The sequence below is a fragment of the Haplochromis burtoni genome, unplaced genomic scaffold (assembly GCF_018398535.1).
Source record: "Haplochromis burtoni strain Fernald_Lab_line unplaced genomic scaffold, NCSU_Asbu1 Contig_11, whole genome shotgun sequence".
In the NCBI taxonomy this organism is placed as follows: Eukaryota; Metazoa; Chordata; class Actinopteri; order Cichliformes; family Cichlidae; genus Haplochromis; species Haplochromis burtoni.
Window position 1 is genome coordinate 703,813 of NW_024582372.1, and position 22,822 is coordinate 726,634.

Sequence of the window (22,822 nt, forward strand, 5' to 3'; positions counted from 1 at the left end):
ATAGTGCAAGTTTTCAGAGCTTTTTTTCTAAAAAAGAGCTCTTTTTCTAAAAAAGAGCTTTTCTTTTTTAGTTTTCAGAAATTATATTTGGACACAAAGACTCTGATTAGCGGAAGTGAAGCATTTTCTTAAAGCAGAAAGGAAAGTGTTAAAAAAAACCCAGATCGAACTATTACTGAATTCAATCCATCACCGTTCAGCTCTCTCCCAAGAAAACTTGGCACAACTTTCGCAGACAGGACCGCAGCGCAGCTGACGCTTGTGAGGAGGAGCCGCTTGAAGTCATTCAGGACGCAGCATCACTGTGAGAAATAATCCGGCATATCTCTTTCTCTCTCTCTCTCTCTCTCTCTCTCTCTCTCTCTCTCTCTCTCTCGTTCCCAGTATACTATAGACAGTGTTCATTGCCACTGTGCTGGTCAGAACAATGTGAACTAATGGAAGGATTCTAGTGGATCGGCTGCTCTGTTTGAGGAAAAAACGTGAACTCGGAGTGCAAGATTGCAGCGGAGAAGGAAAGATTACAGATGCCCATCCCGGAGCAGCTGGTTGGATGGAGCGAAAAATAATAATAAAAACTCAATAGGTTATAATAAAAATAAAAGGATTACTCGAGTCAAGAAACTCACTTTTCACCGGGACCAACGCGGTAGCTCCCCGATGATTTTTCAGGCTATTTAATGGTTGAAATAAATATAAATACATATACTTGAACTTTTTGCGTGGAGTTTGATGATCCTGGACGGTTGAGGCTTCCATGGGTTTAACAAACAGTTCGGATGAGTTGCTTGAATCCCCAACCTGCTCAGAAGCAAGCTGCAACTGCGACAGCTGATGTAGAAGCATCCTCTAAGCTCCAGAGACAGCTGATGAAGGCTCCTTACCCAGTTTAAATCTGTGCTGCAGCAGACTAAAACACACACGGAGCACCTGAAAAGCTAAAAGCTTGCAGTTACCTAATAGAAGGCAGACATGGAAATGACCAACGGGTCCCTGCAGTATCCCTCCATACTTCACACGGACTTCGGACCGCTAAATGACCTTCTGGAGGAGAACGAAACGAACTCAACCGCAGGAGAGCGAAACTGGCTGAACTGCGTTCAGATCCGGGTCCCTCAGGAGCTCTTCTTGGCACTGGGACTCATCAGTCTGGTGGAAAACATCTTGGTCATCATGGCGATTATTAAAAACCGAAACCTCCACTCGCCCATGTACTACTTTATCTGCTGCCTGGCCGTGTCTGACATGCTTGTCAGCGTCAGCAACGTGGTGGAGACCATATTCATGCTTCTCAATGACCACGGCCTCCTGGATGTGAACCCCGGTATGCTTCGCCACCTGGACAACGTCATCGACGTGATGATCTGCAGCTCCGTGGTGTCCTCTCTCTCCTTTCTGTGCACCATCGCTGCCGATCGCTATATCACCATCTTTTACGCGCTGAGGTATCACAGCATCATGACCCCTCATCGCGCCATCATCATCATCGTGGTGGTGTGGCTGGCCAGCATCACCTCCAGCATCCTCTTCATCGTATATCATACCGACAACGCCGTCATCGTGTGCCTCGTCACTTTCTTCTGCACTACTCTGGTATTCAACGCCGTGTTATACCTGCACATGTTTGTCCTGGCGCACGTGCATTCTCGGCGCATCGTGGCTTTCCACAAAAACAGGCGCCAGTCCACAAGTATGAAAGGAGCCATAACCCTCACTATCCTGCTCGGGGTCTTTATTTTATGCTGGGGCCCTTTCTTTCTACACCTTATCCTCATCCTCGCCTGTCCCACCAGCCCCTTCTGCAACTGTTTCTTTCGAAACTTTAACCTTTTCCTCATCCTCATCATCTGTAACTCCCTCATCGACCCGCTTATATACGCGTACCGGAGCCAGGAGCTGCGTAAAACCTTGCAGGAGATGGTCCTGTGTTCGTTTTGCTTCGGCGTGTGATATCATGGACATTCCTGAACAAAACCGAGCGCAACACAACATTCTTCCTCTGTCTTCAACATGTCCGAAGATAGAATAAGACACAACTGATATATGTTTAAACATGCAAATGTTGCCCGTGCGCGAGTGCACATGGCAGCTGAAGACTGTCACACTGCAAAAATTTGATAAATAGAACTGGCTTCCGTTTTAGCTGTAAATTTATTTATTATTGCGTTATGCCTTTTTTTGTTCTTCACTGGGAAGCTTGTGGATAATCTCGTAAATCAGTCAACAGTTTCACAACACTACTTATTGGATCTGTTTTTTTCTTTCTTCTGTAAATATGTTTGATTTTTTTTTTGTCTAAAAATGCCTCTTATGGTGGTGAAAATATGCTGCCTTAATTCTTTTTTAAAAAGGCGTTCAATTATTATAATTTCATGAAAATAAAAAAAGGAAGTTTACTTTCATTTTTAAAATGGCCAACAACAAAAGGTCGCTACCATACATCTCTATCCCTTTTAAGATTATTTATTATTATTTCTGAATCAATATCTTAATTACATTTTTCTTTTAATGAATGATGTGCGTTGCAAGAATTTAAAAAAATAGAATCAGCGAATAATCTCTTAGTTACTGCAGCTCAAATGCAGATTATTTTATATATAGACTGTCTTTGGGAAAATGTTCAAGCATGGTGCAAACGGAGCAGGGAACGGATGAAACACAGCTTAATTGGAGGGGCGATCAGACTAAACCTTAAAATGACACTGTGTGACAAACTCCAAAATTACTGTTGCAAAAATAAACGCCAAATATCCCAGTGACTAAAAAAAAAGAAAAGAAAAAAAGGGGACAAAAATCACATGAACATGCTTGGTGGTAGGCCCGAGGCTCATGGCATGAGAGGGTTTATGAAAGAAGAAAGAAGCCATGTCAAAGCTATATTTCTGGAAGTTTGTGGGTTCTCTGAAATGCGCAAATAAGGGACAGTTTGGGCTGAAGTTTTTGTTATGTAGGACAGTCTAGGAAGGAACGGACTAAAGATCCATGATTAAAAAGACAGCATACAGGTTACACCAAGTCCAGCTAATGTAATTAATTAACTTCATTGCATAAATTAATTATTAACATTAATAGTTTTAGTTGATGCATATATTCCATGGTGTTCTTTATTTATCCCACATAAGTGCTGGTAACAGGCCTGCATTTTGCACTCTGATCATTTTCTGTGGAAAAGATGAAATTCATCCATCTTAATTTAAACTCTGAAAAGTTTTAAATCCCCACATGATGGTGGGAAGAAAGGTTTCTGGGTTATCAAGCTGTCTGCCAACAGATAAATAAAGAAACCATGGTAGCAACAATGCAATGTGTAATGTGAAGTTGTGCTCTGTGTAATGTTTTTGTTGTTGTTTTTTAAAGATTAATTTTAGAACCCATTTTTTTCCTTTTTTTTGTACACTTTGTTTTTTGTATACTTGATTTATTAGACTAGCTTTATTAGGATTGTTTTCAGAGTGCTGGCTCGATATAGAACTGATAATATACAACATTGTCATGTATAAGTCTTTAAGAAAACCTCTGTTAAGGATAATGACAGTCAGAGCTTCAGTATACAGCCACAAATAAAGACGATTCCATACATAGTATAAAATGAAAATGTATAAATGTGGGTGTTTAACAAAAAAGAAAAAAAGAACAACTGTGTGCATCCAGGTCAACTTAAAATTGAGTAAAACAGGATTATGTTGTTCTGTATGTCATATGTATATGTATGTTAGTGGAATTGTTTACCTGTTTTCCCAAATAAAGGGGTCAAAACATACAAAATAGTTTGTATTGAATCCAGAACAACAGCGGTATTGCTTAGTTATCATCTGTCCATCATAAAGTCAAGTATTTTTCATCTCATTATTATCTTCAGATTTTTGCACATTGCTTGTAAGCATTATTTGAAGTCTTTATTCATGTGCAATCAAGCAAAAAAAGACTGCAGCTTCTCTAGGAAATGCCTCTGCAGTCAAATAAAGAACACGATATCCAGATTTTGAAATTATGGACAAATTATGGTTGCTGTATTGCATTAAATGGTAAATGGTCTGTACTTGTATAGCGCTTTACTAGTCCCAAAGGACCCCAAAGCGCTTTACACATCCAGTCATCCACCCATTCACACACACATTCACACACTGGTGATTAAGGTAGAAATTGTCAGTGTATTGTATCTGTAGGTATTTGTGCAGCATCTGCAGACGACATTCTAACTTTAATTGCAGAGCTTTTAAAGTTTGCCTATTTATTTGCAACATGAACATTTTCTGGTTCACATTAACAAAAATATGCAAGGCAACGTTTGCTCTGGGCAGACAGTAGAGCCATTGATATACAACACAACAGAGGCGTTTTTTGAAATGCTCCATTTTTAAACTCATGATCAAGTTCATTTGCTGTGCCTTAAATAACAGCAATGAGCACAGGGGGTTTCCAGTTTGAAAGAAAAAGAAAAATCCCTCATCCTGTCCTCAAGGAAAAAATTAAAAATCCTAATTGTTTAAGATGATTTAAAAAAAATTCTTGGCTTTTTTGTATGTCACCCACACGCACATTATTAGAGGGAAATGGCTCATTTTTCCATTTTAAGAAAGAAATGGAGGGAATGCGTACAAGTGAAAATGTACATATGTCAGTTCGTTAAGTGGACATTCTTATATACTGGTTTTCTACTTGAGCACTGAAAGTATCTATACAACATGTCTCATTCACCTGTTCACAAATTCATTCATACAAGCACCTTTTTCTGCTTCTAAGTGCTTTCTATCTAACATTCACACTCCTGAACATATCAGGAGTAACTTGAGGTTTGATATCTTGCTCAAGGGTGTTTTGGCATGCAGACCCGAGCAACCGAGACTCAAACCACAAAGCGACTAATAGATGACCTGCTCTACCTTCAGAATCACAGCCACCCCAGTATTATATTTGCAGTATAATTGTTTGGGGGTTTTTTTGTTTGTTTTTTTAACTTTTGCTAAAATCTTTTCTTTCCAGTTAGATTTTCATATTGTAACAGTCCATAATTGTATTACATGCATTGACACAGCCTAAATTTCAAAGAAACTTCAAGATGATGAAAGATAATCCCAAAATGAATGAATGCTATTCATTGTGATGGTTTGTGTCTAAAAATAATTTATTACCCTTATTAAATAGTAATTTGTGAATGGTAGTTGCTTTGGAAGATTGTCTCACGGCTTTGAAACATTTGTCTCTCCTGCCAATCCTGTCTCAGATATTAAATAAATATTAGGGTTGATCACGACACGTGCTTCTCAGAGGAAAACTGACATGGACCAGAACACACTGACATCACTGTCAGTGACCTGTAATGATAACGTTGACCATGAACCCCAGATTCGTGACCATGAAAATAAATGAAAAATGAACCATATGTTATCTGTAGTGTCTCACTTAATTAGAATTACTGCTGATTAAAGGAAGGAAGAGACGTGTGACTACATAATTTCCAGGGAACAGCATGTTATTATTGGTGCTATGACTTCTGCCTTCATTCAGCCACACAACACAGCTCTGTTTGCAGTAAAGGAAAATCTCCACAGCTGCTTCCCCCAACAACAAACACACTCAAGCTATATCCATATGACCAGACCACAAAATGCCTACCCTCAGGGATGAATGCCAATAAAATATATTTTTAAAAGGTTTTTAATCAAATGATTTTGATTAGAAAATCTTTACAAACAAAACCTCCCATAACTGAAAATAGTGGATACTGAAAACTGAAACAATTATAAAATAGCATAAAGTAATGCAATAGTTCTCCAAAAGTTGATTCTGTTCATCTGGACTTAGCGTTTTTGGGAGAAACGTTTCGTCACTCATCAGAGTGACTTCTTCAGTCTCAGCTGACTGCAGGTTTCCCCAAATCTTATAAACAGTACATCTGCACAATCATCTGCACTGAAACCAGCCCACTGAGGGGACAATGGGCTGGGAGGTCAGTTCCTTAATCATAATTATGCAAATTCTCATTTGCCCAATTAGAGAGACTGGACATTCATCCATCTGTCTTCTGTGTATCCAATTCAGGGCCAGCAGGTTGGAGCCTATCCCTGCTGTCATAGAGGCAGGGCAGGTAGCCAGTCTACCACAGGGCTACCACAAACAGGCAGACAACCAGTCACACTCACATTCGCACCTGTTGCCCATTGACAATAACCAATTAACCTAGCCCTCAAATCAGATTGAGATGCTTTGGCATGACCTGAGTTAAAATAAAGAGCGGGCCAATATTCCTCCACAGCAGTGTGAAAGATTCAATGCACCATACTGTTTGACAGCAGTTCTTGCTGCTGAGGGTTGCTCAAGCAGTTAATAGGTTTAAGGAATATAACCTGACCACCTAAACACAGTGCTAAGCAGGTTTGGATAACTTTTTTCCCTTAATAAATTAAATCATTATTTAAAGAGTGCATTTTGTATTTATTTGGGTTGTCATTATCTAATATTGAAATGTGATTATCTGAAGCACGTAAATGTGACCAATAGGGGGAAAAAAAACATAGAGGCATGCACACGTCTAAAACATTTCTATACACTGTGAAATTGTTTTGGTACCCCCTGAAAGTTAACACACTCGTGCACATGTGATGGTCATTGTCCACAAATCTCTTAGGATAGCCGTGAAAGACAATGAAAGACCCGTGTTTACCGAGTCTCTACAGTGAAAATTTGCTCTGCAACCTCTGATACTGAACATTATCTCCATAAATCTGCTTTAAGCTGAACCAAAATGGGGTCTGAATGTAGTACTGGTGTGTGTTTTAGTTTCCATTAGATGCAACAAGTAAACCCATATGGAAAAGATCTATATAAATCTTATAAAGTTTGTATCTGTCTTGTGTGAAACTTGGATGAAAAGCATACAAGAGTGAAAACAGATATAAGATCCCTTGAAAAATTATATAAATGAAACTTGTATGTTCTGGATACTTACTAAAACAATGTATGAAAGTAATGAGAAAGTGGCCACTTTCATGAGTAAATCATGTAAGTTTTTACTATTTCTTTTCCACATGGGAAGGCAGCTCTGCTATGTATGGTGGTTATTTGTGAATCTTAATTTCAATTCAGTTCACTTTTTATATAGTTCCAGTTCACAACAACAGTCATCCTAAGAAGCTTCACATTGTAAGTTAAAAAAAACTTTGATTGCAAAGAGAACTTCAACAATCAGACAATACCTGCTGAATATCTGCTAAAACTGGTTTGGGTGGGAGACAGAAAAGAGACCACAACAAAAAGAAGAGAGTAGAGAGAGAGATAATAGTGGCATGAGTGAAAATGGGGAAGAAGAAGTCCATAAGTAGCCTGATCCTATAACTTTATTAGTCTAGATAAGAGTTATCAAAAAGGTAAAGCTTTAAATCTTTAAAGCAGTGAGAGTCTCTGTCTCCCAAACCCAAACTGTGAGCTGGTTCCATGGCAGAAGGCTCTGCCTCCCATTCTACTTTCAGAAACTCTTAGAAGCACAAGTAACATGACAGTCTGAAGAAAAGCTGCTCTATAAAGTCTTTATGTAACCACGAGGCCTTATAATTCAAGACTTTGTATGTAATGGAAATAATCATCTATAGAAATAGAAATGGAAAAAAACAAAATGCTCATTGCCACACACTTTCTACATTTGTGCACAAATAAATGAAACTCAATGTAAAAAGTTTTTTAGGGCAGATTCCTAGTAGATTACAGAAGCAGCATCATTCCCAGAAACAGTAAAAACAAGGAACAAGGAAAAGAATGAGGCACCAAACTGATCACACTGAAAAATACAGTTATGATAGGGTTATGGCCTCTTCATAGATATGGCAGACATGTAGCAACATCAGCATTCATTTTCTCTGGAAGCCAACTAAGGCAGGTTATTATTATTATTATTGTTGTTGTTGTTGTTGAAGTAATACAAAGTGACGTTTCTTATATGTGACAAGTCTAGGGATCTTTCCATGTAGATTTACTAAAGCCCATCTTTATGTATTTTAGCTTGGTGCAAAGCTTTAAATCTAATCTTCAGTGTGAATCATAGGTTGAATCATACATGGTAATAACTTCTAGGAACTCCCAAACTGTTGTAAATTATAATTCATAACAAGCTTGGTGGTCAAAACATTTTCTCCGAAACCAAATACTGAATACTGTTATTGGAGAAATGTTATAAAAAGACTGTCAGCTGCTAAGGGGATAATGTAAAATTTTATTTAATATGTGCAACAACCTTGAACTCCAACAGTACCCTCTCCCTCCTTTATTTGAACTGGTTTCATCATATTCCACTGAAGTGCTTTTTACATTTTTAAGCATTTTTAACCAAGGCAACAAGCCACGGTAATAAAACCACACTTAAAAAGGTTTCTCTGTAGTTGCTTGTGTATTAACAGCAAAACCACTGATATACTGGACCAGATATAAACAGACTGCTTACACTGTATTGATTATTATTTATTTATTTTCGTTTTCTTTTGTTTTTTCAGTTTTTACGCAACATGTTTGCTGCGAAGATGTTATTTGCCATATTCAGTAAGCTCATGAACATTCTCCCTTAAAGCTAGCATCTGTGATATTTATGACCAGTCACTAACTCTAATTTTTCAGAAATCCTTTTGTGGTATTTAAAACGGACAGTTTATGAAAATGACATTAGATGAGTATAACATATGGTTTTGCAGAGTGCAGTGTTCAGGTGCTAAATTTGTAATAATTTATTTCCCCAGTAATATGTGACCTCATTTTTTTGTACCCTTGAGCTAAGCAGCATGAAACGCGTTTTGTCCTTGCATGAATCCAAAAATTCCCAGTTTAAAATGAGGAGTTTGAAATGGAATTTCCTACACAAATCATTCTTGTCTTCAAGCAAACAAAAGCCACTGAAAAGCCAAAGGGAACTATAAAATCAGCGGTCAAACAAACAAATAATAATAATAATTTTAACTGCCATTTAGGAGAATTATATTGTATTTGTTGTAGAGAAAAGTATTATTTGTATGACATTTCTTTCATTATCAGTACAACTAATAATTCATTTAAGGATTATATTTAGATGATGTGTATAAAAAAGAAAAAGACATGCAGTCAGCACTTTTAAAGGGATCTTACTGAGGAAATTAATTGGAAGGTACCTAAAATCACATAAAATGAGAAAAACTGAGGATGATGTTTCTTTTCAAATTAAAGGTACCGCTTTATTTTACACCATTAACAGTAATCTATATTGGTATACCACGTGTCAAAACATATTTACTAAGTTGCAAATACAGATGTCGCTTTAAATGTAGCCTTTATTTACCACTTGAGTTTCTTTTATTTCTTCTACACTACTTCATTATGGCAATGGTTATTTTTTATTTTGAAAATCTCGCCGGAACTCGCTACTTTGACGAAGTATGACTTGACGTTTTTTTTCCCCCTGTGTGATGTTACCCATGACAGAGGCAAAACAAAACGGGGACGGCTTTCTATATTCATCATAAACGTCGTCCACAAAATATATTATTATATTATAATATAGCTGCTAGTTTGCTGCTGATAAATTCGTTCAACAACGGGGTAAGCTTCCAACTAGACGGCCGCTTTAATGACCAAACATTAGCATCAAATCAACGGACGACTTGCTGGTTTAAAAGCTTGTTAGCTAGCTAGCATTAGCTGTTTGTTGACATCCGTGTTTGGATATGGACTTGCCCTTTTAGCGCCTTGTTAACGCCCTGTTAAGCTGTTTAGCTGTGATGAACGAAATAACATTAAGGTTACCTCTTAGCACATTATGACTTACTGCAGCATCATCCTTAAGTGGTAATAATTAGTGAAATAAAGCTCCAACTTAACGTTTCTCGGTCTTTTCAGTATTTGCAGTGTTACCTCGTTTGACCTTATTTACTTAAGTCGTCCATAAAATGTCTGTAGGGCGTGTTTTTGTTGACTGTTGAAGTAGAGCTTACACATACCACTGGGATTCATGCATCTTCAGCCTCAGTGAAAATGAGACTTAATGGTAATTAACCAGCCAAAGGGAGTGCTAGTGTACCTGTCAGGCTGTCTCTAGTGTAGCTTCATAAAATCTACATGGAATTAAATTACAATTACTACTACCCTTAACCCTTTAATTATGTATCAGAGTTTCCTTCGTTATGGTTACAATTTTCAACAGGACATTCGTATTCTCTGGTATTCTAGCATATGGATGTGGAGTTTGAAAGTTTGAAAGAGTTTTGTGAGGTAGGGAGGATCTGATGAAAAAGTAGATTTTGTTTCATTTTAAAAGGAACTTTTTCTGTAATGTGTAAGACTAAATCTTTTTTAAGATCTGACCTAAATTGCAAGTATAAAATAGCAGTAGCTTTGGTATAACTCTCATTCAGGACTATGTATTATGTATTTGAACGAAGTTAAAGATGTGCACGGATTCATATTTCTGCTTGTAACATGCAGCACATATTTTGCCTTTATTTTTCTTGAAACCATTGGGCTCTTAGTGAGAGTTATGACCCATGAACAGCTCATGACCAAGTAAATGTCAACACAATGTCTATCACTGCACAGTAAGCCGAACCAAGTATAAACACTGGCTAACCAGCTTCCTTCTGAAAGGAAACTGAGATTCCTCGTAATGTTTCAATACATAAAGCCAAGAGAAGACAATTGCTTTGTTTTGTTTGTCTTTCTTAGATGTAGCCAATAAAATGGAGTATGATGAGAGACTTGCACTTTTTCGCCAAACCCGCCTCAATCCATTTGATCGTGGAGAGGAAGAGGATGGTCCCCAAGGAGACAAAACACCCCCGCAACATGGTGAGGTTTGCCACAAGTTATGATACAACTGTCTAAGGATTGCTTTCACACCTGTAGTTAAATCCAGGAAAATAATATACATTGTTTTCTTTGTTGTCTTTCATTTGCCTGCTTCATCTTAGTATTAAGCCATATAGACAGAGTTTACACCTCACACTGATCGATTTCTCTGACTTTTCCGTTTTCTCTGTGTTTGTGTGGGTTCTCTCCAAGTACTTTGGCTTCCTCCCACAGTCCAAAGACATGCAGTTAGTGGGGTTTGGTTAATTGGTAATTCTAAATTGCTCATGTGTGAATGTGAGTGTGAATTGTTGTCTGTCTCTATGTGTTGGCCCTGTGACAGATTAGCGACCTGTCCCGGGTGTGCTTTGCCTCTCTCGCCCTATGGTAGCTGGAATACGTTCCAGCCCCCACCATGACCCTGACAATTATAAGTGGAAGACAGTGGATGGATGGATTGAGATCATATGTAACCACAACACTGCTTTCCTATCTTCACATCTGTCCAGATCTTTGCATGAAAATAAAATTGGTCCTTTTTATTCACCTAAATTATCTTTAAAGAAAAATAAAAATATTTAAAAGAAAAAAACCAGTACCAAAACCTAACTAAACAAAATTATCAGGACACTGCATGACAGGATAACATATGGTTTGTGCAGTAAGTTTACCATTTTCCTGAAAGATTTGTTACTCAACTTCTTTAGTGGGCACACGTGGTGTATGTCTGCAATGGTACTGAATGATTCATGCTAGCAAGCACTGCAATGGTTTTCTTGGCCTTCATGCATGAATTTTACTGCAGTTTTTGGTGTCTTTTTAGGTGATTGAAGTTGTGTTGCTTTGCAGTACAGACACATAGAAGTAGCTGCATATGATTTGTTCCAGGACACTTGTGCTAAATCCAAAGGATTCCCAAGCAACAGATGATGATGTTTTGAGGGACAAGCTCTTCATATCTGTCTTTCAACATAGTGTTACTCCAAATTAGTCCAGGAACCGCCAACAGCTGTGATTAACACATGGAGGCATGTGCCAATCACAGTGCTTGATTTGTTTTTACTTTGGATTTTAATTGGGAGCGCACACATTTTAAATATTGCTCTTATCATGTTCATTTAATTGCGGGAAGCTAAAGTTGCAGTTATACAGCCATCTGTATAGCCTGGTGGTGGCTTTGTGATGCTTTGCGGCTGCATTTCAGTGAGTGGTATTTGTGATCTTGGCATTTACCTTTCTAAAACAGTTTGTTGTTGCAGTGGGAAGTGGGGTTTTTTTGCATTCATGGTTCCAGTTTTTTCTTAATGTCACTATGTATGTTTGCTTCCTTTTCAAAAACACAAGCAGTATATCTCAGTTACTGTATAGGCAATAAATCCCTCATTAAAGTTAATTTGTGCAGAAACGTTTCATCACTCATCCAGGTGACTTGTTCAGGCTCAGCAGGTTTTCCCAACCGTATAAACAGGACATTTGCATAATAACTGAAACTAGCACCACTGACAAACATGGGCTGTGAGGTCAGTTTCTTGATCATTAAGCAGTCAGCTGAGACGGAAGAAGTCACTTGGATGAGTGACGAAACATTTCTCCTATGGAAAATGCTACATCCAGATGAACAGAGTCAACTTTTTGAGATTTCCCTACCTGAATGATTGAGCTTGCATCAATTTGTGCACTTAGTTTAATAGTTTCCTTGTAATGTAGGGCAGATCCTGCTAATGCATAAGGAGCAAGGACACTGGTCTGTTGTGACTAAGGAAAAGGAAGTTGGAAATGCTGTAGCTGAAGTAGAGGAAATGAAACGCATGGGAGTAAGCAGTACTTCAGTAACACTTCCTGTAATTTAGGACTTGGAAAAATACACTTTTTGCTTTTTGATGAGCAAGAATGACTCACTGATAGCTGTTCTGATTCTACGGTGCCTCATTACTCTGAGTCTATTGGGAACTACAAGGCTGAATTCCTTCAACATGTTTTGTTCAGAGGTGTACGCAGGTAACAACACTGTTTGTATAATGTGATTCTTTTAGTTTATTAAACATTATTTGAATAGCTAAACACTGACTTAATCTTTTTAAATATATTTGAATTTGTTCAACCTTTAAATTCCATCATTCAGTTCTGTTTACTAATTTTTCACTTCATCAGAATAATCTCAGTTGTCAGTATGGATAGCTGAAAGTTTACTCTCACTGCACTTTAAATGTTAATTTGTCACTTGCTTTAATTTAAATTCAGACTTGTATTGTAACAGATGAAAATGCCAAACATCAGTTTGAGTAAAGAATGGATATTGATCAGACTGTGAAAGTGTTGGTGTCAATTACTGCTGCGCAAATTTTGATATTGATGTATTTACACTAAGTAAATGCAGGGCCAGTATTGCTGATATCAGTACTGATACTGATAGTTTTAACTATCATGTAAGTTGAAACTTGGGGTTTTTTGAAGACCAGGAATGTAAGTGTGCTGTCTCTAAAGCACTTTGGGTGAACTTCTGTTGATTAAATATGTTATATATGAAAAAATAGATGTGACAGTCAACACAAAGTATATATTTTGTGTATATTTTTATGAATCTTAATTTAGTATAGTAGCATATAGTGTATAGTTTAGTATATTTTAAATTTAAAATATACTAAACTATAAAAAAACAAACATTTATTTAACGCAATTCAGTAGGCTACATACTGAACTTGGAGGATAGAAACGAAGCATCGATCCTATCACACTAGTATCTGTCTAATGCCATGGCCAGCATTTGCATCAATAATATTGATATTTGGATCATTCTGCCAACATCTAGTGCCAATTATATTAAACTGTATGAAAGAAATTGAGATTGGTAAAACATAAATTCTATACAAAGTTGTTCTTGTTGTTGTTGTTGTTTTTAAACAAAAGTACAAGTCATACAGGGCTCGCAGAATTTCAAAATCCCTGGTAGCCCTTCGGGCAGGCACTCTTCGTTTTTGGTAGTCCAAAATAAATTTAAGTTGCCCAAATTTAAAAAAAAAAGATTAATGTTTTGTTTCCTTTACAATATTATATTGTAATGGAAACAAAAATTAATCAAAAAATTGTTAAAATAAAAATCTACAACAACTGTATAAAAATTACAATCATCAACTCAAATACTTGGTTCAAATTGAACAGAAATTTCTATGAACTTGTAAGAACTGTGTAGGAACATGAATCAGTCTGTGTCAGATCCTGAATCTGAAATTTCCACTGAAGTCACGGGTAAAGGAAGTGGAACCAAGATCTAGGCCATTTGCTTTTTGAAGTTTGCAAAGACTGCTAAATTTTGCCAATGGTAGTTCACTCTTTGCAAATAGACGCTGTTCTAAACAGCTTTTTCAGGACTTCTTGTTGTGCTTGGTTTATTTTTAGTATGTTTTTTGCAATTGTGTTTGTTCTGGGAAAGATACTGCAGACTGGGCAATAATGCATTTCTTGCATTTCTCATGGGTTCTGATGGGTCTTTCTTAAAATTACTGGTCCCAGTAACAAAGGCGCTTGTCGACTCAGAAATCAATGAAACTCACAACACACCTGGCAGAACATTATGTTATTTAGCTTGTCATATTCCAGCCACAGAAATTCTTTTGTCCATGAAACCAAAAAAGCTGCGCTTTCTTTTTGCCTCATAGTCTGATTTGTCATAACTTTTCCGTTTTGTGGTAGGCTTTTCTTTGGCTGCCCCTTCTTCACCCTGACCTGTCTTATTTGGCTAGCAGAACTAAAATACCGCGTAAATCCTGCTGCTTTTACACACGTACTTACATAACGGTCAGCGATTCTTTGCGCAATCAACCTCTCACATGTTTAAGCTTGCTGCGGGAGATTTCACTTGTCATGTTTGCATAGTAAGCTAACGATTGATAAGACGATGCCAGAGGAATTGGTGCGCAATTAATCTGTCACTCACCAATCAGTACTGCCGCTCTCTATACACAGTTCATGCGATCGCAACGTGAAAGTGAACGCAAAAAAAGCACAAATTCAAACGGCATTTCAATATGTCACATATTGACAGTGACTCATTGATGCCAATGACAAAATTACCCAGATACATTTGCGAAAGAATGCAGAAGCATTGACATATATTTTTCCTTCCTATGATAGCCCGACAGGCAGGGCTGAGATGGATTTTGGTAGCCCGACTGGAAAAGTCGCTAGCCCTGGGATGTCGGATGGTTTAACTAATTTTGACACATTCAGAACGAATAATTGTGAAAGAGATTGGTTGCAGACATGTAAATGTGACAGTAATAAAGCAGTAATAAAGCACTTCAAAGTTCATTCTGCCTGTGAACAGCAGTTGTAATGACTCTGTATGTCTACGCCCTGACTGTCAACTGACAGAGTTATACATTGCCAAATGTTGGTGGATAATCACACATGAATTTTCCATTTGCATTTTTGTGCTGTTCTTTCCCTTCAAGAATTCGTAAGGGGTAAGTCAGTGTAGGAAATGCCTTGAGTTGCAATAGTCATGTGGATGAAATTAGCAAGCGTGACCGAGTGCACTTGCCAGAATGTAGTGTGTATGCTTGCAAGAAGAACAGCGCTTTATGCCATGTTTTCCTCAATTTAGAAGCAAGACCTGAGGTTTTCCCTGGGACCAGAACACACAGTTCAGATCGAACCATGGACCTCGGTCTAGCTGAGGATCACTTCTCAAGGCCTGTGGTATGTACTCCTTACGTTTTTCTGATTTGTAACCCAGTAAAAATAATTTATCACTTTCAATTTAACTGTTTATACTGTAAAATGTGAAACTTCCTTGTCTTCCATTTTCATATCATGTTACAGGGTTCTTTTGTGGCATCAGACATTGAACAGCTTAAACTGGCAATAGAAGAATGTAAGAAGCTGATCTTGGAGCTGCCAGAGCATTCAGAGAGACAAAAAGACAATGTAGTGAAACTTATCCACCTGCGCCTCAAACTGCAAGAACTTAAGGTTGGGACTGAGGGGAAAATTGAGAAGGGCATGACATTATATTGTAGTTGTGTGTTCTTGGATAAGTGTAACAGGCTTTAAATATTAATGGAAATCTGTACAAATGCAAAGTTCAGTTTTATTAATATAGTTTTAAATTATAATGTCATCTGAAAGACTTAGTAAGGTCAAAACCTTAAAATCAAGTTGAACTCTTAAGAAACCCTTAGAGAAGTGACCATGTGTGGAGGATTGATGTCAGAGGAGGAGGAGATTCTTAGTGATCATGTTGGGCCTGTAAGTATACAGGGTGATAACTATGGTAGGAAAACATCTAAAACACTCCAAACTGCTTTGATTTGAGTATTTTGCCCTTTATGAAATGTGTGAAAATGCATTGCAGACATTCTTGGAGAAGAGTTGGCGAAGAGTTTGCATAAATTCCCTTTTTTGTTTATAAATGATAGAAAACAAAGTTTTACAGTCTAGTGTATTAAAGGGCTTTCAAATAAACAAGCTCATTAATCAAGCTCATTCATCAACAGTAAAGAAGGTATCAGTTCTCATCTGGCTTTGTTTTTCAGTGCATTAGTTTGTTTCCAATAGCAAGATCCCGGTTGACCACGAAAGATTACTCTGAAGTCACCCCCCATGTCTTAACAATTTGACAGTTTCTTCACTTTAACAACACTTAAACACTAACAAGAGCACTTTAACACACAGGCAGTGTGTCACACTGATTACTGTAACATAATAAAAATGTTAAAGAATAAGTCACGGTGATAATAACGGACAAAGGAATCTTCTTCTTCTTCTTCTTTTTTTTAATAAAGCAGTGAAACATATCCAATTGCTTAGCTTGATTCTTAACATCCATAATCTCTTTCATTTCAAACTTTATCATGTGAAGCAACTCAAATTATATCTCTATCTATGAAATTTACCCAGAGCACTTCAAATTCCATCGTAAGACAGCTGTTATGCCTTCTGGTCCAAGTTCAGCAGAAAAGTTTTGTGAATCAAAAGAGTTTCATACATCAGGAAATTAATCCTTGATGTTTTTTTATGCATTCCCATCAGTTTTGTTTAGGCTATACAAAACACAAGGTAGTGTAAGTGTAAACAAACTTAATTGCACATAGGTTGCTATCTCTTGCAGCTGTACACAAAACAGTGTTACAGCCATGTTTTGTGTGTTCTGTTTTTTGCATGCATCATTTTAAAGGATCCAGAGGAAGATGAGCCTAATCTGAGAGTCCTACTGGAACACCGCTTCTCCAAGGAAAAGAGCAAGAGTGTGAAACAGACCTGTGATAAGTGTAGCACTATTATCTGGGGCCTTATCCAGACTTGGTATACCTGCACAGGTGAGACATAGTAGATACTGGTAGAGCGCTGTAAGATTATCGAAAGTTTAGTTCCCAAAAGTTTGAAACATTTCTGTTAACACTGCTCAAAATTCAGACTTCTAATATCATTTGCTGTGCTCTCAAGCCTTAATACACTCAGAAGGTAATTAGAGATCTGTGCAATCCATTTGCCCCCTAGTTCAAAGAGGCTTAACTTCCATTCTGTTGTATGAAATGTTTCTGTCTGAACCAGTGACAGGTGAGACAATGAGTAATCTTGATGGCGAAAACAAAACTATATATTATAATTTGAAGTTATCTCTTTCTTTTTTCAGGATGCTATTATCGTTGCCATAGTAAGTGTATGAATCTGATCACTAAACCCTGTGTCAGGTCAAAGGTCAGCCACCAGTCTGAGTACGAGCTCAGTATTTGTCCTGAAATAGGACTAGACCGGCAAGATTACCGCTGTGCAGAATGTCGTGCACAAATTTCACTGAGTGAGTACAAATTCAATGTGTTTATGTTTGGTTAGCCCAATTAGGAGTGTGTGTGTGTATGTATGTATATATATATATATATATAAAATGACCTCTGGTTGCCTTAGTTGTGGAATATTTATATATTTATGTTTTCTATAGTATTTTAAATGCATTTTGATGATGTGTACATGTTCTTTTGTTTTATAGTTTAACTGTACTTTTTTGTATTTATCTTGCAGGGGGCGTACCTAGTGAAGCCAGACAGTGTGACTACACTGGCCAGTATTACTGCAGCACATGTCATTGGAATGACACGGCCGTCATTCCAGCTCGTGTCATCCACAACTGGGAGTTTGAATCAAGGAAGGTAACCTCAACAACCGCAGATACACTCAGCACATGAAAATAAAATTTATAAATGTGTAAACTAGAGATGGACCGATCCGATATTACGTATCGGTATCGGTCCGATACTGACCTAAATTACTGGATCGGATATCGGAGAAAAATAAAAAATGTAATCCGATCCATTAAATATCACGAAAGCACCTCACAAAACTTGCAACACGCCGTAACTCACCTCAGAACGTTAGCACGTCGGAGCAGTATGCATCACGTGATAGAGCGGCTGTGGCATGCGGGACCTGTGGTGGTCTGGATAGCATTTGGAGCTTCGCTAGCAACCCGGCATTTCATCTCCGACAAAGTTATCCCCGAGAGAAGTAAAGCAAGTGTGTAAGTCCATCTCTGAATGTTTGTAAAGCATTCCTGCGTTAAGCTTAACAAGCGACTGCCTCTCCTGCTGCTACTTCAATCATGAAACTGCTTAATGATCAGCTGATCGGCTTTTCTGTCGCGAGTCCGTCTCTCTTGTTTGTTTTTGGCCCACTTTGCACCAGAAAGAGGAAACCAGCGGCTGAACAACAGCAGCACGTTTAAGCTTGATAAGCTGTTGTTAGAATTTATTTAATATTACTTTCTACTCGAGGATCTTTTTCTACGTAGCTGACGCTGGTAACTGTGCAGGGGCGGATCTAGCAAAGTTTAGCCAGGGGGGCCGATAGGGCATTAACAGGGAAAAGGGGGCACAAAGACATACTTTTCTTTCTTATTCTCATTTAAAATGTCTAGCTTTTAATAAATAATTATCCGAATCTTACACCCAAAGTTTTAATTTGATGTAAAATGAATAGAAGTCAATTACTGTATATAGTGACTATTAAGTCTAATATATATACCCTAGTAAGCTATAGTACTTTTTCCTTTGGGAAGGTACCATCTGTGCAGTCTGCAATTTTGTTGAAGAAAGATGTTGAATCTATTTAATATTTCTTGAAAAATAATTGATTTCTGTGCATTTTTTTTCACACTGCATCAAATTAAGGTTGATTACGTCGATTAAGCATCATGAGGTGGAGCGTGAGGGGTGGTTCCCTATTTTTTATTTATTTATTTTTGTTGTTGCTGGGAGTTGGAACCCTATTAGTTAGGTTGCTTAATATTTACGCTAAGTACTCTTTAAAATACCAGAATAGGGAGGATGGTGTAGGTTTAAGTTTATTAGATTGATCAGTATTGCTGAACTATGAAATATTTTTTTTTTGAATACAGGTATAACAGAATACCTTTAGTGTAGTTGTTGTTTTAAACTTGAGTATGAACTTATACAAAATGCAGCAAGATATAAAAAAAAAAACAGTTTTGTTGATTAAAAAACACTATATCGGATTCATATCGGTATCGGCAGATATCCAAATTTATGATATCGGTATCGGACATAAAAAAGTGGTATCGTGCCATCTCTAGTGTAAACTAAATTTCATTAACATGTTATCTGAACATTTTTGATTGGACTGAAAGAGGCTGGAATTTGTAAATGTGCTTTTAATATTATTTAGTGGATGCTACTGCTTTACATCAAAGTTAGACAGAATCGTATACATATACATGCATATCACGCATGGACATTCCACTGATTAACTCAATTTACTAGTCATAAAGAGTACTACAAAACTGCGAAACCATCCTTTAAAGAAGTTTCCCCAGGTTTTAAAAATTTACTCAAGGGAAGTCAGATTAATGTTATTTATATGTCACTCAACTCAATTACATTCCCGTGTCTGGTAGAATCATTTATCTGGTGGCATGTGACCTACTTTTAAAATCATCCCAGTTCAGGGCGAGGTTTGTGAATTTGAATCAGATGATGCACATTTACTCGTTAAAGCTGTCGACCAGTGCAGGATTAACCAAGCTCACTGTCTTATGATGAAGGTATGTCAGTGTGTTTTGAGGGCGTATTGAGCCAGTTTGTGTTCTGATAGTGTCTCTATCTCAGGTCTGTCGCTCCTCAATGCGCTACCTGGCCCTGATGATGTCACGCCCGGTGCTAAGGCTGAAAGAAATAAACCCGCTGCTATTCAACTTTGTGGAGGAACTGGTTGAAATCAGGGTGGGTAGCTTCCCATTGAAGTTTATTTTTCAGCTTATTTTTAATAGACTTGTTTTAAATAAATAATTACTTTCACAGTTGTGTTGTCAGCCAACCTATCCCTAAATGTTTTTTTTTTTTCATTCAGTGTTGCCAGGACAGGCAAGTGGGTGAGTGACTCCATTCACTAAGAGTGACAGAAATGTTTGTGTGTGTTTTCTCCCGCAGAAACTTCGTCAAGATATTCTGTTAATGAAACCCTATTTTATCACCTGCAAGGAGGCAATGGAAGCTCGGCTGCTACTACAGGTCAGTAACTTTTTATTGTCAGAGGTTTAAGATGTAATTTTTAGTAGATTTTAGTAAATTTTATCAGAGATGGGCAGTAACGCGTAATCTGATTACTTTTTTCAAATAACGAGTAACTTAAGGGATTACTATTGCAAAAACGGTAATTAGATTACTGTTACGTTCACGTAAGCACGCTGCGTTACTAAAACCGTGATTTTTTTGCGAGAATGTCTCATGACAGTGATGTAAGCGACGTTCGTGATAACAGCTGTGTACAGATCAACAATGGATAATATATCGAGTGTGGGAGAGAGTATGAGCGTGCAGCGTTTAAAGTGTGGAAGTACTGACCTTATTTTGAGTTTGATTCCATGAAAAGTGACGAAAACATTAGTGTCCGTTGTGCGTGGGAAGAAAACGTCTTTTTACACGAAAAAAACCCCCCTAAACTTCCAAGCAAGCACCGAGTGCACTACGACGTAATGGGAAATTCACAGAGAAACTCGCGGATTCTTCAACTGACCGCTGCTGCACACCTGCACCAGGGATTAAGATGGATTATGCAGAAAAAGTAGAATTGGGCTGAAAGATCTATCGCTTTATCACCTATTCAGGTTGTAAATCGTGTTTTTAAAAATAACTAAGTAACTAGGTAATTAATTACTTTTGAAAATAAGTAATCAGTAAAGTAACAGGATAACTTTTTTGGGGAAGTAATCAGTAATTAGTTACTGATTACTTTTTTTCAAGTAACTTGACCAACACTGAATTTTATTGGGTAAAACAAGGACTTGCTTTCAAGCAGAAACGTTATCTAGTTATAATAAATTATCTCAATTAAACCTGATCCAAGCAATACTATTAGCCTATTAGACAATTCTGCATGTAAATCATAAAATTATCTTGTAATTGCCCAATGTCTAATAGGCTAATAGATTCTTTTCATATAAGGTTGGGATGAAGAACTGATAGCCTCAACTTTTTTAAACTGGCATTTACAAATTTAGACTAGGCCTTTTTTTCTCAGCTGTATATAAGCGTGTGTGTATTTGTACAAACAAACATGTGCATTAAGAAAGTTTTTTTTTTCATTATCATATTATAAACAGTTAATATTGTTTCAGTCTCCACTGGATGATCAGAGTTTACAATTTAACCCTTCAAAGTTAGCAAGAATGTAAACAACCCAGTTTGGAAAACCTGCTATCAATTTACTTACCATTTAGAAAAATGCAAATGGAAGCACTGACACAGGCAGCCTATTAGCAGTATGTTAAAACAGCACCACCATGTGATAGAAGTGAAGAGTTCTGAACTAAAGAAGGCTGATGATGTACAGTCGGGTGAGCCACTGGATATCACTAATTAGCTTGCATAAATTAAATTGACTCTTGTGATCTCAAGTTCTGTATTAGCTCAGTTTTAATCTAAACTAAACATATTTTTATGAATTGTCAGTTTGAATTGTTTTAAAATGTTTCCCTACTGTTAAAATAAATAAATAATGTGTTTAAAACTATGCTTGAGTCTGATATCCTTTTTTTGCACTAAAGAGTTGAGTCTCATAATATGAAAGTTGCCTATTTCCTTTTTTTGCATTTATATTTTCCAGCTACAAGATCGCCAACACTTTGTCGAGAACGACGACATGTACTCACTACAGGATTTGATTGACATTTCCACTGGCAGACTGAGCTGTTCCCTCACAGAGATCCACACCACATTTGCTAAGCACATCAAACTAGACTGCGAGGTGAGCTCATACATAAAGCACAAACTTCCCTACTGATGGCACTGTTGAACTATATCATGAAGAAGAGGGGCTGTGTTGGACTTGCAAATTCACCATGTTGTACTAATATATGGCTGAAATGTTTTTAGTATTTGTTGATATCATTGTATCTTTCTGTGCCATATTAATGGTTTGTGCTGTCCATGTGTGTATTTGTAGCGCTGTCAGGCCAAAGGATTTGTGTGTGAGCTTTGCAAGGAGGGAGACATCCTGTTCCCCTTTGACAGTCACACCTCAGTGTGCCATGACTGCTCTGCTGTCTTTCACAGGTTAGTCATCACCAACGATTTGGGCTCAAAAATACAGCAAATTTTCTCTTTGTGAAGTGTTTAAAATTAATTGATAAAAGGAAATTGTTTGTATAAAAGTTTTGAGTGGAGATACCAATAATAAAACAGATCTTCAGAATAACATACCTTCAAATTCCATTGCTAAAGTGGTAATTAGGAGTATTTCTGTTTAACAAGTGGTACTTCAATTTGCAAAGCACTATGATTTCCCAATTATTAAACTGTTACTAAAAGAAATAACCAAACTGACATGAATGTTGATGTTTTTTTGTTGTGTACCTCTGTAGAGATTGTTACTTTGACAATTCCACAACTTGTCCACGATGTGCACGAATGACTGAGCGTAAGCAGGATGAAGAGGAGCTGGATGTGAAAGAAAGCTAACTCTGGAAAGGACCCTGGGATTTAAGTGGATGCTGCACTTTGCTTCGTTATGGAAA

The 22,822-nt window shown here is 37.3% G+C and overlaps 2 protein-coding genes across 3 annotated transcripts; both read left to right on the forward strand.

Annotated features, from left to right (window-relative positions):
* The first annotated feature begins 111 nt into the window (after positions 1 to 111).
* Positions 112 to 3,987, forward strand: mc1r (melanocortin 1 receptor). The gene has a single exon (XM_042213664.1). It carries the CDS (start codon positions 973 to 975, stop codon positions 1,948 to 1,950), a length of 978 nt encoding a protein of 325 aa, XP_042069598.1. The 5' UTR covers positions 112 to 972; the 3' UTR covers positions 1,951 to 3,987.
* Positions 3,988 to 9,399: 5,412 nt separating this feature from the next.
* def8 (differentially expressed in FDCP 8 homolog) lies at positions 9,400 to 22,801 on the forward strand. 2 transcript variants are annotated; one of them, XM_005915177.3, is made up of 12 exons: positions 9,400 to 9,555; positions 10,675 to 10,797; positions 15,401 to 15,495; positions 15,619 to 15,768; positions 16,973 to 17,114; positions 17,432 to 17,596; positions 17,818 to 17,945; positions 19,917 to 20,030; positions 20,238 to 20,318; positions 21,913 to 22,053; positions 22,252 to 22,361; positions 22,670 to 22,801. In XM_005915177.3, the coding sequence occupies exons 2-12, from the start codon at positions 10,689 to 10,691 to the stop codon at positions 22,764 to 22,766; spliced, it is 1,332 nt and encodes a 443-aa protein (XP_005915239.1). In that variant the 5' UTR covers positions 9,400 to 9,555; positions 10,675 to 10,688; the 3' UTR covers positions 22,767 to 22,801. The 2 variants fall into 2 exon arrangements, with proteins under 2 accessions (XP_005915239.1, XP_042069604.1); XM_042213670.1 differs by lacking the exons at positions 9,400 to 9,555; positions 10,675 to 10,797 and adding an exon at positions 11,045 to 12,795.
* Positions 22,802 to 22,822: the final 21 nt, after the last annotated feature.